This window comes from Labeo rohita, chromosome 18, assembly GCF_022985175.1.
Source record: "Labeo rohita strain BAU-BD-2019 chromosome 18, IGBB_LRoh.1.0, whole genome shotgun sequence".
NCBI classification, from domain to species: Eukaryota; Metazoa; Chordata; class Actinopteri; order Cypriniformes; family Cyprinidae; genus Labeo; species Labeo rohita.
Window position 1 is genome coordinate 8,465,634 of NC_066886.1, and position 19,540 is coordinate 8,485,173.

General features: G+C 31.0%; 1 protein-coding gene across 2 annotated transcripts; it reads right to left on the reverse strand.

Moving 5' to 3' along the window:
* Positions 1–317: 317 nt before the first annotated feature.
* On the reverse strand, positions 318–17,690 carry gan (gigaxonin). 2 transcript variants are annotated; one of them, XM_051135688.1, is made up of 12 exons: positions 17,611–17,690; positions 17,250–17,441; positions 14,279–14,393; positions 12,750–13,100; positions 11,058–11,278; positions 10,849–10,970; positions 9,547–9,659; positions 7,455–7,607; positions 7,229–7,365; positions 3,756–3,890; positions 3,566–3,675; positions 318–2,518 (listed from the first exon to the last, which is right to left on the reverse strand). In XM_051135688.1, exons 1-12 carry the CDS (start codon positions 17,616–17,618, stop codon positions 2,337–2,339), a joined length of 1,839 nt encoding a protein of 612 aa, XP_050991645.1. In that variant the 5' UTR covers positions 17,619–17,690; the 3' UTR covers positions 318–2,336. The 2 variants fall into 2 exon arrangements, with proteins under 2 accessions (XP_050991645.1, XP_050991646.1); XM_051135689.1 differs by having other exon boundaries at positions 17,562–17,683.
* Between the last annotated feature and the right edge of the window lie 1,850 nt (positions 17,691–19,540).

The window sequence follows — 19,540 nt, forward strand, 5'->3', positions numbered from 1 at the left end:
AGCTGTTAAACTGTCAAACTTAGATTTGAATCAATGGAAGGATGTCGTTCGCACAAAAGTTGTTGTTTCTTATGCATTTACACAGTAGTGACATTGAAGTGTTGAATAAACGCAATATCACACTAGTAGCTGTTTACCTATGGCCGAATCACAGCCGTGCCGATATACAGCCGTATCTCATGGTTACGAGTATGATATTGCTCATATATAATTTAAATATAAATAAGTGAAAATGTAATTAACTGGAATAATACACTGTAATAATTACTTTAATTTCATGTATGTTTTAATAACCAAATAAAAGACACACCACCAACTTCCGCATAAGATTTTATTACGAGGCATATTTCAACATGACCTCGGAGGCAGATCTAACATTCTAAATTCCAAAACATCAAAAACATGGAATAAGAATTCCACAGTGAAAATGTCCCTCTAGTACCAGAACACCACTTTGCAAAATATAAACATTATGTGCTACATTTTATTAATCACAATGTTCTGGCAGACACCAAGTGTTTTAGTTTTGTGTGCAAATGGACTCATGACAGTGTTTACAGTAAAGTGAGTGTGTTGATCATTTTCATGAGCATGTATTGTGTGTGAAGTCTTGGCGAGGAACACACTACTTATCATGCATAGTTAATATACTCTGCATTCTGACAGCACTTCCACGTCAATAACAACAGCAAATTTTGTGGTGATATAGAAAGTACAACTTACACTAACCTTGGTAAGTTCACATCTTCAATCTAGTGATCAGTGCATTGGTGCAAATACCACAAATTGGTCCTGTAACATTTTTTCGCCCACATTCTCATAGTTTGAGACAAATGTTAGTGTCTAGTGTGTGAAAGTGTGTATTTATTCCTGCTATTGGATTGCATTTCCATGGTGGTGAATATGCAATGTTCGTCCCTTCAATTAGAACAGACAGCAGCAGCTGAATCATGCACAGAACAAATGGGGTCACCAGATGCCAAAACCGTCCACACTGACAGGAAAGCCAGTTCAGAGGTCATTCACAAAATACATCTCGCCACATAAGGGTGAGACCAGCAACTTGCATCTATTTCTGACATGCTGTGGTGTTTTGAGTCCCTGGATACAAGACCAACAGCAAAATTTGATCAGTTAAGATAGGCAGACCAGCACGCAGCCAGAGAAAGACACATGAAATATGCAAATATCCACCATTTTCGCTTTCAACTTTGACAATACAGTGCATAAAGATTAGTCTAAACTAAAATGTAAACTCATATATTCTTGCTTGTATAACACCAATCAGAAAACTTAGTCTGACTATTAACTAAGGCTACCAAGTTAACTGTTGAGACTAATTAAATATTTAACCGCATTTATTAAACAAATGTAATATAAAAACTGGCTACTTTAAGTTCATTTTCTGAACAAGAGTAGGTATCCAAATTCAGTAAAAACAGTCCCACAGCTGGGCGTTTACCGGCAATTTTTCTTTTCATAAATGAAACACAGATGGGACTTAAAAAGAAAAAAAGTAATGTTACTCGCAATTTGTAAGGCATAATGTACGTATTGGCAAAGTTTAACAAGACTGAAATTTCTCATAAGGCGGCCTTCCAGTCAAAAGAAGGCATCCAGTCAACTTATGCACTTACAATAATAATTATATAAATATATGTTTATAATCCGTAATATATTTAGTTTTATATATATATATATATATATATATATATATATATATAAATTGTGTGTATTATATGTATACTTATTATTAGAATATTTAAAATTATAAATACATATATAACAGAAAACTTAAAATTCAAGATTAATTATCAGCAAAAGAGCAATGAGATGACATTTTAAATCATTTCAGTAATCTAGCATGTCATTTCAATTTTGATTGTACAGTAGCTAGACAGACACTTGCATTAGCAACATAATTGTGCTTGATATGAACATACCACTAGCCCTGATTAGTTCTTGATTTAATTTGTTCCCTTACTTACCGAACCCACATTTAAGACTCAACTACTGTATAAAATAGGCAATTTTGACCTCCTTCACCAATGTTCAAAAGCGTCAAATAACAAGCTGCAACAATATAACCTATAGTGAGCAGGTCCTATCTAATGTAACAGCATTTCCTGTGCCTGGGAGTCAAGTTAAAAATGAATGAAAAAAAAAAAAAAAAACATGTACAATTCATCCTCGAAATGCATCAAACATAAAAAACAGGACCATTAATTCAAGCTTTCCCACGTTATAACCAAACATCTGCTGTTGCCAGTGTAAGCCCACAATCCTCTGCATCCTCCTCCAGCCCAGCAGACGACGGAGGAGTGACATAAAGCTATTTATGTGGATTGAACCCGGATGCGGAACTGTCCCTGCTGGAGCTGCAGGCGGAACAGCTTACAGTTAGCGATGCGTAGGGCGGCGCAGCTCGTCTTGCTCAGATCAGAGGGCATGAGGGGTCTGGTGGGGTGCCAGGTACCCGTGCTTCGGCGGAACTCCCGCACATAGTCAAAACTGGTGCCTGCAGACCAAACATAAAAAAAAATATATCATGCAGTGAGTATTTTAAGTTCTAGTCTACATAAATAGCATGCATTTTTGTATAATACAGCATTTTAGCAAATCTGTTCAATTTAAACTGTTTATATATATATATATATATACACATGTAATCAACTCACTCCATTCAAAATCATCATTCATTCATCATTTAGTAGTATTCCCAGAAATCAAACCTTGGTGGCATTTTTGCAGTAAAATATATTGTAATATTATTTGAATACTTCAGTACTGCGGTTTATAATTTTTTTATTCATTTATTTATATTTGAACTATTTAAATTTAAAAGTGCATTACATACTGTAATCAGTTGTTTAAGAGAAAAAGTGCTGTACTTAAACAGCCTAATTGAGATTAGCATTGATTTTGAGAGCAATAAATACTGGTCTGATTGTTCTTACACAGTATATAATTCATAATTTAACAATATTACTATAGTATCATTACTATTATAGTTAATACTACTATTACAGATACTGTTGTAATTTTTATTAATATTTTGAATTAGATTTGCTAATTTTTTTTTTTGTTAGTTTTAGTAATTTTGTCTGGATTAATAATAATAATAATAATAATAATAATAATAATAATACATTTGTTAATGTCTACATAGTTTCTATTTTTGTTTTTGTTGTACCACTGATGTCACATGAACTATTTTAATGATGTCCTTACTACCTTTCTGGGCCTTAAATGTATCAGTTCTGTTGCTTTCTATGCAGGATCAGAAAGCTCTTAGATTTCATCAAAAATTTGTGTTCCGAAATTGAAACGAAGGTCTTATGAATTTGGAATGACATGAGGGTGAGTAATCAATGACAGAATTTTAATTTTTGGTTGAACTATCTCTTTAAAAAAAGCTCAAATTTGCACTCGTTGTAGCTTGAATGTATACGTTATCATAACACAAAAAATGTTGACCTTCTCAAGGACGGAATTTGAAGATATACATATAAAAAGATATTCCTAGACAGAGGATAAAATGTGATTAAGTCCTTTATCAGCTTACCAGTGTCAAGTTCTCCAATCACATATATGCTGGCACCAATAGGAACAGCTCCATAAACAAAAGACGACGTGGCCTGTATGCAGAGGTTCTGGTCATCTAAATCCACCCACCTGAGAGAAAACAAAGACATGCATGAACATACACATCACTCTAGTATTGCTCTGTACTAATGCTGCTTTGAAGAGCTCACCTTTTTAGTTCATCATGGAAGAACTCAGACTTGCAGATGGTCATCTGACTGGACTCTGGATTGTCAGCGTCTCGGTTCCTCACACCACCAAATACATAGAGCTCTTGTCCAATGCCACAAGCTACCGCGCCAAACCTGAGGAAATTACAAAGTCGGGTTGTCATCAAGGAGTAGCGCACAAATCACAATTACGTCAATTAGCAAACAGCTGATAATGCAGAGTAATTAGATTAATGTGTTATAAAATGTAATTTATTCCTGTGATGGCAAAGCTGACTTTTTAGCAGTCATTACTCCAGTTTTCAGTGTCACATGATTCTTCAGAAATCATTCACATCCAATTCACAGAATTTTTTATGACGTTTTCTGTAACATTATAAATGTCTATATATATATTAAAGGTTTCTATTTAAAGTTTTTTTTTATGAGAAATATGTTTGGTCAGCTGAACAATCGCCATGTCGTTAAACGATAAAATCCAATAAACGCACTGTACTTCTCTTCCTAACATTAAATATGGCACTACCTTGATTAAAGTCTACAACCAATTAACCCTTAGCAGTGAGTTTGATTGACAGGCGATTCGGACCAATCATAATTTCGAATCTGCCTTTTTTCCGACAAACAAACCAGACCGGAGAGTAGATTATAGACTATAATTTGTAGTGATGGGAAGTTCAGATCATTTTACCGATTTGGACCTTTGAGTCTCGTTCATCAAAATGAACGAATCTTTTTTCCGAGTCATTTTGTTCATTCTAGCACAATATAATTAAAATGTTACGTGTTACCTCTCTAACACATCTACTGCTTAGACAAACTTTGATCACACTACAAACAAGACAAAAATATAATGCTACAAGAAACAGAAAAGATTAATTCATTGTTTACCTGGGTCTTTCTTAAATCTATGATTAGCTCACCTCACCTCTTATCTGACAAGATTTCGGGTTCGAGTCGTTCGTTCATCACGTGAACACCCCATAAGATGAACAAACGACTCCACAAACCCGAAGACTCGAGACAAGTGAATTAATTTCAGTACAAACCTTAAAAAGATGTTGCGCATGCGCGACTGAACGAATCACTCCCCGAGACGACTCGTTCGTCACGAGTCACATGAAAGATTCGTTCAAAATTAACGAACCGTTCAAGAACGACCCATCACTAGTAACGTTACATTAACATCGGTGGACTTGAACTTGAAAAATGCCGTTTACTTACGTCTTTTCGTCATTGAAACAAGATAACTTATGATGTTCATATATATTTATTTAACGCTAATAACTAGCAAAGAGGAAGAGATAATCGGTTCACTTGCCGCTTGAACTGAGGCGCTACAGCTATCTGTCAGGACACATCAAAGAACCACAAAACGGTATTTATTGTTTGAATTTCTTTTTTTAAAAAAAATGACTTAAAGACAGAGAGTTTGTTTTATACCACAGGTAACCTGTTTTGTCTTGTCTGTCGGTGTGTTGTCAGTTTTGTGGCGTAAGAGCAGGGTTGCCAAGTTTTCACAACAAAACCCGCCCACTTGCTACTCAAAAGGAGTCCAAAAGTAGCCCAATCGCGTTTCGAGGGGCGTCTCCCGGTAAAAAAAATCGTTTTTTGGCGGGGTTCCCCTGGTAAAATTAGCATTCCAGCGGCTAAATATCACGTTATTGGGGTCGCTTCAACCCACGGATGTCAAAAACAACCCGAGGCAACAGTCTTAAAGTATCTCAATTCCGCGGACTTGGCAACACTGCGTGAGAGCGTCATGGCTTGCCAACGGTAACAAAGGGGGCGGGTCTTTGCGAAGGGTCAATTGGAGGAGTCAAGTCCTCTGTGCAAAGTGCTATTTGTATTGCGTCAGTAGTTAGTGCCGATGCATTGTGTCTCAAATCAGTTACTTATGAGGTTTCATGGCGGTTAGGATGCTGCTTTAGAAGGCAGTAGGCAGCCAGGCAGTTCATTAGATTGTGTAACAGAACTGTGAACAAAATCATACTCCAAACAAGACAAGAACGCCAAGAAAAATGACTATTTATGTTCCTCCAGATGGTGATCAATTGTTTCCAGTTACATGGGCTAGACCGATAGGCCCCTTGACTACTATTGTTCTAACTACACATCTGTAAAACATCTCAGATTGTGGGGTGTGTCTCAGTACTCATAGCTGTTGAAGATGTGCTGCCTGTGCCTTAAAATGTAATCTGTTTAACTTTTGATGTTTGTCTGCGTCATACGCAGGATGTGAAAAAAACATTCTCCAAATTCACATCTGCAAAGACCACGCTGCTTTGATCATCCAGTGTTTGCGGTTTGAATGCATGGGGGCCAAGTTATGCTAAATGACGTTTCTGCCATTTCCTATTATCAAATAATAATGTAACCTCTTTCACACCTATTCAATGAAAACCTGGTTACCTAAATGTAATAAAATTACATCACCGTCTTTTAAAGTTAAAATGTTACGAAACAAATTGCAAGGGCACACTGACACACTTTTCCTATGTTATATAAAAATACAGACCCTTAGACAAAATGTTGGCTATACAAGCCTGTATTCCAGTGCAAATTTTTAACAAACAGTGTATCTAAAGGAAAAAATTGCTTTAGATTCACTTAAATGAGTTTGTTTCCTCATTGGAACAGAATTGGAGAAACTCAGCATTACATCATATGCTCACCAATGGATCCTCTGCGGTGAATGGGTGCCGTTAGAATGAGAGTTCAAACAGCTGATAAAAACATCACAATGATTCACAAGTAATCAAGTATTTTACATGACTTCAGTCTATCATTTAATGTCTTGTGAAGTAAACAGCTTTGTGTTTCTAAAAAACAAATCCACCAATAAAGTGTTTGATATTTAAACCAGCGCTTCTGGCAAAAATTAGAGACCATAATTCATAATAACACTTAATTAAATAATTCTTTGATGAATAGAAAGATCCAAAGATCAGCATTTATCGAAAATAAAAAGCTTTTGTAACATTATACACTATACCATTCAAAAGCTTGGAGTCAGTATATATATATATATATATATATATATATATATAAATGCTGTTCTTCTGAACTTTCTATTCATCAAAGAAACTTGAAAAATTCTACTCAGCTGTTTTCAACAATAATAATGAATGTTTTTTGAGTAGCAAATCAGAATATTAGAATTATTTCTTAAGGATCATGTGACTGGAGTAATGATGCTAAAAAAATCAGCTTTGAAATCACAGGAATAAATTAAATTTTAAAATATATTCAAATGAAAGCAGTTATTTTAAATAGTAGAAATATTTCAAAACTTTACTGTTTTTTAGCTGTATTTTAGGATCAAATAAATGCAGGGTGAGCAGAAGAGACTTCTTCAAAAAACATTAAAAATCTTACTGTTTTTGACTTTTGACTGGTAGTTTATATGAGTGTTTTTATTTTGTTTTGAATAGAATCTCTTAAATGAACATGCGTCCATTTATACACTTTACCTCCTTTCCTTAAGAGGGCAGACTGTTGTCCACTGCTGGGTTTTGGGGTCATAGCACTCCACAGAGTCGTAAATCTTCCCGAATGATCCTCCGCCCATCACATACAATTTCTTCTTCATGGTGGCACAGCAACCGAACTGAGAGACAAAGTGTGAAAAGCATGAGAGTATTGCAGTGAAAGTGTGTGGATTTGAACCACAACAACAAAAAAGGAGTTAAACCTGACCTTGCGCACTGTGGTCATTTGTGGTTGTGTTCGCCAAACATTGCAATGGGGGTCAAACACCTCCATCGTGAGGAGGACCTCAGTGTCCTTGTTCTCTCCACCCAAGACGTAGATCATCCCATCCAACTCTGCAATGGCAAAGTGCTGCCTGGCCTGGAAAGACATAAGAAAATACAATATGACAATAGTGACATCTGGTGGTTCATGTAAGAACTGTATTGTAAAGATGAGATTATACAGTAGCTACCATTTTCAACCAATTAAAATCAATAAACAAGTTTCTTTATACCAAATTGGTTATTATTTCATCTCTAAATAGATTTAATAAACTAGAACGGTTAATTTAGTTAATGTTAGTCCAACAGTAGCATTCCTATTCAAATTTCTCCATTTACATTCGTTCACTTGGCAGGTTTTATTCAAAGCGACTGCAAATGAGAAAAATCACAAAGAAATCTGTCATAATTTTTTCACAAAGATGATAACATAGCCTCCTGTATCTAAATATGTTGCAAAAACTTTAAATGTATTGTTTTTACTATTAAAATGAGATATTAGTTGACTTTAATCATTAATTTTATGTTTTTTTAATCACTTATGTAATTCAGAAAGCTTCATAGAGTCAGAAATACACACTACCAGTAAAAAGTTTTTGAACAGCAAGATTTTTTAATGTTTTTTAAAGAAGTCTCTTCTGCTCACCAAGCCTGCATTTATTTGATCCAAAACACAGCAAAATAAGTCATATTGCGGCATATTTTTACTATTTAAAATTGCTGGTTTGTATTTAAATATATTTTAAAATGTAATTTATTCCTTTAATTAAATATAAATTTTCAGCATCATTACTCCAGTCTTCAGTGTCACATGATCCTTCAGAAATCATTCTAATATGCTGATTTGCTGTTCAAGAAACATTTAATATTATTAGCAATATATAAAACAGTTGTGTACATTTTGTCAGGATTCTTTGATGAATAGAAAGATCAGCATTTATCTGAAATAAAAAATCTTTTGTAACATTACACACTATGACTATACCATTAAAAAAACTAAATTATATTATTATAACTAAATTATATATATATATATATATATATATATATGATAGAAATTAACACTATTTAGCAAGGATGCTTTAAATTGATCAAAAGTGATGATAAAAACATTTATAATGTTGCAAAAGATTTCTATTCCAGATAACTGCGTTCTTCTTAACTTTCTATTCACCGAAGAAACTTGGAAAAAATACTAATCAGTTGTTATCAAAAATAATTATAAATAAATGTTTTTTGAGCAGCAAATCAGATTAGAATGATTTCTGAAGGATCATGTGACTGGAGTAATGATGCTAAAAATTCAGCTTTGAAATCACAGGAATATATTACATTTGAAAATATATTCAAATAGAAAACAGTTATTTTAAATAGTTTGATCTTCTTTGCATGTTCACTTTGCAAAGGATGTGTCGGTACTTCTGCAGGGATGTAGGATGATTTTGAAATGATTTTTGAAGTTGAGGGAGAAAATACAATTGAAGTTTTTAAGCATACCCTAACTGTTTTGAGTCAGAATACACAGAGTTCAGAGACAGCAAGACAAGACAAGCGTTTGGGATTAAAAAATATTTAAATTGTATTTTTTTAATGAAAACAACCGATCGTTTCGCTAGATAAGACCCTTTTTTCTTGGCTGGAATCATTTACAACCGCATTTGGGATCGTTTGAAGCCGCATTTAAACTGCATTTTGGGAGTTCAAACTCGGGGCACCATATCAGCCCATTATATGGAGAAAAATGCTGAAATATTTTCTTCAAAAAACACATTTTCTTTACGACTGAAGACAGAAAGACATGAACCTTTTGGATGACAACGGGGTGAGTACATTATCTGTAAATTGTTGTTCTGGAAGTGAACTTCACCTTTAAAAACATTAAAAATCTTACAGTTCAAAACTTTTTGACTGGTATTGTAACATGCAGTCTTCATTCTGATTAATACATTTTATTTCAAATCACAGTCATTCAGACAACCCATCAACTAGTTGATAATGACAATATGTACTTATGTACTATGAGGAAAGAGGAATACCTGCATCATTGGTGGGATTTGAGTCCAGGTGTTGGTCTCTGGGTCATATTTCTCTCCACTGCTCAAGACAGTTTTATTCTCATCCATTCCTCCTATTGCAAACAGGTATCCCTCTGGATTGGACAGATTATCAGTTAATTACAGTTCAGTCATTAAATAACAGTACACAGAAATCCCAATGATCCTCAGGATGAACTATGAGAAACAAGTCAGACTCTGCAATTCATTTCATAACAGTTATATGTAGTTTAATCTATTTAAATCCATTAACAGATTCAAAGGATTTTTGGAAAAGCTCAGGAAAGCATATAATGGATTTTTATTGCTGTGAATGCACTAAAATCTAAGACAGGATGTGATTCTACATCTTTCTAGACCGCATACTAACAGATTGATTTTTTTAATGTTTTTGAAAAAAGTCTCTTATGCTCATCAAAATGACATTTCTTTGATTTGAAACAAAAATGGATTTGAAATAAAATGGTAATATTGTGAAATGTTATTACAATTTAAAATACTTATTAACATTTTCAAAATCATACTTACCCCAAACTTTTGAACAGCAGTATTTATTTACATTAATTAATTATTAAATTAATTAAGTAATTAAATTAATTATTAAACATTTAATTATTAAACATTAATTTTAATTTACTTTCAGTCAACATTTATTTTATTTCAAGAGGCTTTTTATAACATTTTCAAGATCTTACTTATCCCAAACCTTTGAACAGCAGTATTTATTTATTTAATTTAAATATATACTATAAACATTTTTTGCTAATTTTTAAATTAAATTTATTTTTATATTTTCAGTTTTAACATTAATTTTAAAGCTGTATTAATTTTGTGTTTTTGCAACTTTTATTATGTTTTAAAAAAAAAAATATATATATATATATATATATATAAATTAATTTACATTATTACATAATTTTACACACATACACCACTTTTAGTTATTTGTTTTAGGTTAGTTTTAGTACTTCAAGCTAAACAAAACAAATAAAGCTGATATTTTTTTACATTTTATTTTACCTTCAATCAACAATTATTTTAATAACTATGTTTTTTTAATTCTGTTTTTTTGCAGAAGAATTACCTGTTTTCTAGTTAAATATATATTACATTGTAATTTATTCCTGTGATGCAAAACTGAATTTTCAGCATCATTACTGTAGACTTCAGTGTCACGTGATCCTTTAGAAACCATTCTCATATCCTTATTTGTTGCTTTAAAATATTTCTTATTATTATTGTTAAAAACAATCAGCATCAAAACAATGCTGAGACAGTACAAACCTGCTGACACAACCCTGTGGCCAACACGCCTCTCATTCATTGGCTTCAGTTCAATCCAGAGCTGTCTGTTTCGGTCATAAAGCGGACACATGCATCGCGCTGCTGCCGTAGGCCTCCGCGAGCTGCATTAGAAACGCACAGGAATTCAGCGCAACATAAAAAAAACAGTAAAATCTAGTTCGTTTTATATTACGCATGTTTTTACTCACATCCTCTCCTCACCCCCTACAGTGACGATACACTCAGAGTAGCCGCGGGGTTTAAACGCAGCGAGCAGCGCCTCCCCCTGCTGCGCTGCTCCTCCCAGAGACTCCATACAATAATTCCGTATTACTTCCCTCATCAGGGAGTCTCCGAGCATCTGCTCCTGGAGGTAGCTCTGGTCCAGGCCCTGAACCCACACGGCGGACATCACCTCTTTCATATGGACCTGGAAGAAAGGTATCCTATTTAAAAAGGACTGATATGAATATCAGCTCAAATAAATATTAAGAGATAACAAATGGTTCAAAAGTTTGGAGTCAGTAAGTTTTGATATGAAAGAAATTAACAGTTTTATTCAGCAAGGATGATGAATGATCAACAGTGACAGTAAAGAAAAATACAATGTTACAAAAAATTATTTAAAAAAAAAATAATGCTCTTTTGAACATTCTACTCTTAAAAAAGGTTTTTTAAATTGTCATAATACTTCACAATGTTACTGTTTTGTTTCCGTCTTTGATCAAATACATGCAGCCTTGGGTAAGCATAAAAGTTTATTTATTTATTTAAAATGTATCATATTATATATATATTTTTTTGCTAATATTTTTAATTAGATTTTATTTCTATATTTTCTGTTTTGATGTTCATTTTAAAGTTTTTGCAAAAAAGTTTTTGTTTGTTTTTTTTTTTAAAAATGCCTATGCCTATAAATATGCCTGTTTTTTTGTAATTTTTAGTTATTTGTTTTGATTTAGTTTGTTATTTTAGTACTTCACGTTAAAACAACAAAAATGAGACTAGCTGAAATTTTTTTTTACATTTTATCTTACTTTCAGTTAACGTGTATTTTATTTCAAGTGACTTGTAACATTTCAAAAATCTTACTGAACACAAACAGCAGTATTTATGTAAATGAAATATATAATATCATTTTTTGGTCATATTTTTTGTTAGATTTTATTTGTATATTTTCTGTTTTAACAACTTTAAAGTTTTAGTAATTTTGTTGTGTGTGTGTTTTTTTTAAATATGCCTTTTTTTTTTTTTTAATTTTTAGTTATTTGTTTTAGTTTAGTTTGTTATTTTAGTACTTCAAGTTAAATAAAACAAAAATGAGACTAGTTGAAATTTAAAGTTTAATTTTTAAACATTAATTTTAATTTACTTTCAGTCAACATTTATTTTATTTCAAGAGACTTTTTATAACATTTTCAAAATCTTACATACCCCAAACTTTTGAACAGCAGTATTTATTTATTTAATTTAAATATATACTATTATAATTTTTTGCTAATTTTTTAATTAAAATTTATTTTTATATATTTCGTTTTTACATTAATTTTATTTTCTTTTCATTACTTTTCATTAAGTTTTATTAATTTTGTTGTTTTTTCAAACTTCTATTACCTTTTTTTTTTTTAATATACATTTATTTACATTATTACATCATTTTACATACATTTACACCATTTTTAGTTATTTGTTTTAGGCTAGTTTTAGTTACTTGAAGCTAAAAAAAATATTTTACCTTCAATCAACGATTATTTTATTTCAAGCAACTATAATGTTTATTAGGTTTTTCTTAATGAAAATAAATCTAGATTAAATAATTATGATGAAATAATTATAAATATGTTTGAGGTTTTTCTATGCCTGTGCATATGGAACCCTTCCAAAACACTTGTTCCACTCACTCGCCGAGCTTCAGTGTCATGTGCGATCCAGCGGACCACGGCCTCCAGAACGTGCTTTTCATTCCCCACGTTGAGCTTCTCTATAGACAGGAGTTCACAGAGGCGATCTGGCGGCTGCTCCAGGAACTCCTCCGTATTGGCCACATCTCGAAAATGCGTCTGCAGGTACTCGGTGGCCACGTGGTAGACGTGGTGCAGGCAGTAATGCAAAGAAAAGACCCGAATACCAATGCAGTTCTCTGCAGTGATGCAGCTCTCCAGGAACTGACAGCACAGGGATTTGAGATCAGTGAGGAGCAGAAGATCAGCAGCCTGGACCACATCCTGGATGGTGTCTTCATTTAGGGTAATCTAGAAATCAGAGAGCCAAAGAGAAAAGTTTTGCTGGGCGTTACTAGCAAACAGACAACTATAAAAGCATTTATTATTATTTAAAGTTTTAGTAATTTTGTGTTTTATAATTTAGTATTATTTTTTACATTTATTTTTTAAGTAGTTATAGTTTTAATTTATGCTTTTAGTTATTTTAGTACTTATACTAAATTAAATACTAATTTATATACTATTAGATTTGATACTAAAATAACTAAAAGCATAGACTAAAACTTAAATTCAAATTTAAAAAATAAATAAATAAAAATAAATATTAAAAAAATAATACTAAATTCTAAAACACAAAAATTACTAAAACTTTAAACAAAATAAAATCTAATAGTATATCCATTATTTTTTTCATTTAGTTTAAGTACTAAAATAACTAAAAATACAGTTTTAGTAATTTTGTGTTTTTTAGTATTATTATTATTATTTTTTTTTTAAGTATTTATAGTTTTAAAGTTTTAGTTTATATTTTTAGTTATTTAAGTACTTAAACTAAATGAAAAAAAATGGATATACTATTAGATTTTATTTTGTTTAAAGTTTTAGTAATTTAAAGTGTTTTATAATTTAGTATTTATTTTTTATATTTATTTTTATTAATATTTGTAGTTTTTGTTTTAGTCTATGCTTTTAGTTATTTTAGTACTTAAACTAAATGAAAAACTAACTGATATACTATTAGATTTATTTATTTTTTTTATTTTGTTTAAAGTTTTAGTAATTTAAAGTGTTTTATAATTTAGTATTTTTTTAGATTTATTTTTATTTTTATTAATATGGCTTTTTTTAGTGGTTTTAGTTTTAGTATATTAATTGAATATCACAGCATCCATAAACTCACAGTCATTTGAACCCTTTTTCAAAGTTTTCTGTTTGTTTTATTTACAACTTTTCCATAAACTTTCCAGCTCTTTGTAATTATAATTGATTATAATGGAATTAATTGTAAAGGATAACGTTTTTAAAAATCTATATATCTATATATCTATCTATCTATCTATATATATATATATATATATATATACACACACACACATACACACACATTTTTTTTATTTTAGAATTTCTATTACTTTTCTATGCCTGAAAACCATCATTTTAAAAGGTTTCCATAACATTTATATAGCATTTGTGAGTAATACAATTACCTGCCCACTGAAAATGTAGTCCAATATCTGCCTCATGATTGTGACAGAGATCCCTTGCAACTCGATTTTGTATACAGATCCATCCTCCTTTTGTGGGTTGTAATTTAATTTGGTCCTGGAAACATAAAGTAACATGAGTTTGCATTCACTTTGGAGCTAATAAAAGGACTGACCTAATATCTCAGAGAACTGCTATATAAAATGCGCTACAAATGTTCTAAAAATTTAGTTTTTTCAGTTTCAGCTGGTTGCATTCCATTTCTTTCTTGTTCACATTAAAAAAAATGTTACTTTTGTAACAGAATCCTCACCTAAAAAATGACCCAAAAAATGCTGGACGTTTCTCTACAAGCACTCGAGCCAATAAGGGCAAAAGGGCCTTAATATAATGTTTCCAGCTCATCGTTTCTTTCATTGCAGTGATTCAATCCAGTAAGCTTGGATTATGATGTGTGATAACATGTCTATTGTGAAAACTTGAATATTAAGGATGAAAGAGGTTTGGGAACTGGAATTATTGACTTATCAGTCAACTTTTGGGAACAACAGTTAAGACCCTGGATAATTGAATCAGCAAACTGAATTTGAAAAACGATTCTGTCTGATACTTGACTTGGAAGATTTGCATCAACTGTTTCTTTAAAAAAGATTTGCTTTACATGAACAGTACATTTATCAAACAGTTTGTGAATAGTTCACAGAATGTTATTTTAGTATTATTGATATACTATTAGTTTGTATTATTTATTTATTTTTTTATTTTGGTTAAAGTTTTAGTAATTTTGTGTTTTTGGTAACACTTTACAATAAGATGTCATTTGTTAACATTAGTTAATGTACTAACTACCATGAACGACTAATGAACTATACATTTATTACAGTATTTATAATTTTTGTTAATGTTAATTAATAAAAATACAGTCGTTCATTGTTAATGTTAGTTCACAGTGCATTAACTAATGTTAACAAACACAACTTTTTAATAAAGATTTTAACAATGCAATAATAAATCCTGAAATTAACATTAGCTGTGATTAATAAATGCTGTAGAAGTATTGTTCATTCTTAGTTTGTTAACTAATGCACTTTAAAGAAATGAAACTTATTGTAAAGTGTTACCCATTTTAATTATATTTTAATATTTATATAGTTTATGTTTTAGACTATGGTTTTAGTTATTTTAGTACTTAAACTAAACGAAAAACTAATTGATATACTATTGTGTAAAGTTTTAGTAATTTTGTGTTTTATTATTTAGTGTATTTTTTATATTTATTTTATTTAAGTAGTTACAGTTTTAAAGTTTTAGTTTATGCTTTCTTATTTTAGTACTTACACTAAATGAAATACTAATTTATATACTATTAGATTTTATTTTTTTATTTTGTTTAAAGTTTAGTAATTTTGTGTTTTATAATTTAGTATTGTTTTTTATATTTATTTTTATTTATTTTATTTTTTAAGTATTTATAGTTTTAAAGTTTGAGTTTATACTTTGTTATTTTAGTACTTAAACTAAATGAAAAACTAATTGATATACTATTAGATTTTTTTTGTTTAAAGTTTAAGTAATTTTGTGTTTTATAATTTAGTATATATTTTTTATATATATTTAATTTAAGTAGTTACAGTTTTAGTTTATGCTTTTAGTTATTTTAGTACTTATACTGAATGAAATACTAATTTATATACTATTAGATTTTATTTTTTTATTTTGTTTAAAGTTTAGTAATTTTGTGTTTTATAATTTAGTATTGTTTTTTATATTTATTTTTATTTATTTTATTAAGTATTTATAGTTTAAAGTTTTAGTTTATACTTTTAGTTATTTTAGTACTTAAACTAAATAAAAAACTAATTGATATACTATTAGATTTTTTTTGTTTGTTTGTTTAAAGTTTTAGTAATTTTTTGTTTTATAATTTAGTATATATTTTTTATATTTATTTTATTTAAGTAGTTACAGTTTTAGTTTATGCTTTTGGTTATTTTAGTACTTATACTAAATGAAATACTAATTTATATACTATTAGATTTGATTTTTTATTTTGTTTAAAGTTTAGTAATTTTGTTTTATAATTTAGTATTGTTTTTTATATTTATTTTTATTTATTTTATTAAGTATTTATAGTTTAAAGTTTTAGTTTATACTTTCAGTTATTTTAGTACTTAAACTAAATGAAAAACTAATTTATATACTATTAGATTTTATTTTTTTTGTTTAAAGTTTAGTAATTTTGTGTTTTATAATTTAGTGTTATTTTTTATATTTATTTTTATTTATTTTAAACATTTATAGTTTTACAGTTTATACTTTTAGCTATTTTAGTACTTAAACTAAATGAAAAACTAATTGATACACTATTCAATTTTATTTTGTTTAAAGTTTTAGTAATTTTTGTTTTATAATTTAGTATTTTTTTTATATATATATATATATATATATATATATATTTATATTTATAGTTTTTATGTATATATTAAACTAAATAAAAATATTGCTTTGTAAACTAGCTAAAATAAGTTTAACTTTTTGTTGCAGTTTATTTTATTTCAGTCTTTCTAAAGTAATGGCTTTTTTCTGGTTTTAGTTTTAGTATATTAACTGAATATCACAGCATCCATAAACTCACGGTCATTTGAACACTTTTTCAAACTTTTCTATTTGGTTTCCTTTCCAAGGCTTTCAGTCACAAGCCATTGTCAATGCATAGAAAAAACTGACTAGGACATTCTACAAAATGTCTTCTTTTTTGTCCCACAGAACTCTCACGAGGGTGTGTAAATTACTTAGTTTTTGGGTGAACTATTTCTTTAACTGACCCGAGCAACTGGCGAGGTGGGGCTGTTTGGCACACCCATATGACACATTGCTCAAGGGTCTGTTACATGTCTGAGCGAAACATACCAGCTCTACTAATCTGATCCAATTTCATGCAAATGTATCCCAGCTTCAAGCATATTCTCATACCTGATGTAAGGACTTGCAGCAGCCAGGATGTTTTTCTGAACAGGAATCTGTTCACCCTCCAAAACCAACACTGCATCTTGAAAACAATCCTCTTGTCTTAAAGACTGAAGGACCCTTAGAAGCTTTTGGGAGTGTTGAGGGTCCGACACCACTGATCCAGCATCAGCTCCAGCTGTTTTAGGTCCTGACATGCTGTTGGGACAGACAGACATGATCTGTTAACACAACAACAACAACAACAGCAGCAGCAGCAACATGGGTCATGCTTGTCTTATATAAACAGAATTACAGCTTTAAATCATTCAAACTCACTCCAGTGTACTTGAAATAAACTTGTTCTTGATGCTCGCTGTAACTTCACCTGCTCATAATCAGTTGTCTGTGTCAGAGCAGCGCACAATGCAGAAAAACAATTCGGCAGGTTAATGACGCTGCTTGACGTCACCAGGAAGCGCGTTTTGTTTTTCATAATAAAAGTTCCAAATAGAACACGCAGTTGAATTTAGAAACGTCTAAGAAATGATAACAGAAAGTATGATCGTTTATTTTAATTAGGCAATTTTAATACAATATTTAAGGCTACGATCTTTATTCATAGCATTCAAATTAATGTTTAAATGCTGTTTGAAGTGTGTGTTTTATTATTTTATTTAGTTTGGATCAGAGATGGGGACTCGAGTTTGAGACTCGGACTCGAGTGCGACTTAAGTCGCACACACAGTGACTTCAGACTCGACTTCAGACTCGACTCGGACTCGAGCTGCGGGACTCGTGAACAATGTTTATTTTTAGGAAACAACTGATGAGCTCGCTGTTATTCCCCTCCCTCCATTACCTATAACCTGCCCATGTAACACGCGACGTGTATCTGCTGCGCGCGGGCGCGGCCACACATTTTTTATTTTTTTATTTTAGGCGCAGGAGCCACACATGAGAGGACAACGAACAAACATGTCGACTGCTGTGCCATTCATCGTTAGCTTTGGATTTTAAAACTTCAAACAAGACGGCCCAAACAGAAGAAGTGCTCAATGCAAAATATGTGATATGAGGATAAAAGATTCAGTATAGACAGCGTCATTGATTATAATAGAGCTTTGTGATATCGCGAACTAAGCTTTTACTAATTTTAAGGGAGTTTGTAAATGAGATACTGATTTAATACAGCAGTTAAATAAACAAGATGTTATTATTAAGTGACTTTCATTGTCTGACTGTAACACTAACGCCTGATTTTGCTCTATTTCGTCGTCAAAAGTAGTCTGAAACAAGTCACAACTGAGCCGCTGCGCATCTCCATTCAAACACAGCGGTGTTTCGTTTATGAATGAACTCGTTTTTAAAACGAATCTAGTGAAATGATTCAATTTCCCATTCATAAAGACAGTCACTCTTTATTCCTAAATGAAGCAGCAGTTCGAACGAATCAAATGAATGATATGATTCAGTAATTAAATCAGTCTCTTGCCGCCACCTGCTGGCAGTTATTTAAATCATTTAACATTTCTGTATTAAAACAATTTGATTTAAAACATTAATCTCAACAATGAATTTAGGAATATGATTGCACTTCTGCCACCTCTGAGCCTCATTAAACATATGAAAAGGTAAAAACAAAAGTTAAATTCCCTTGTAAATCACTTTAAGGAGTCAAATATCACCTCATAATGGGAAGGCACATTTTTTTATCAGATTTTTGGATTATTGTTTAGAATGTGCTCCTAAAATTTTGATTGTGCTACTAATTTTTTTAAATTAGGAGCACAATGTGATGTTTGACCATATTTGGTCTTTCTTAATTTTTGGTCTGTACTGTACTGTGTGTTCATGCTACAAGGCAAAATACAGATATTAACTTAAAAGTAAAGCATTCTTGGTGTTTTTGTCATGTTGCAATAGCCTGTTTACACTGATTATATACCAAAATCAAAGCTGATACTGTATGCTAATAGATAAAGGAGTCATTATAACATATTACATGCTTTGAGTTCCTTATATATAGCTATGCAGTGTTGGATGGGTCGCTGTACGTGATGCAACACTTATTATAACCAGAGACTTAATATAATAAAGAGACTTGAGACTTGACTTGGACTCTAGCTCAAAGACTTGAGACTTGACTTGGACTCTAGCTCAGAGACTTGAGACTTGACTTGGACGCTAGCTCAGAGACTTGTGAGCATCTCTGGTTTGGATTACTGATAAAGGTTATCACGCAAACAACATATATCACAATTCATGTCTGAAATGCCACATAGAAATACATTTTACTTCATATGTTTTCATTATTT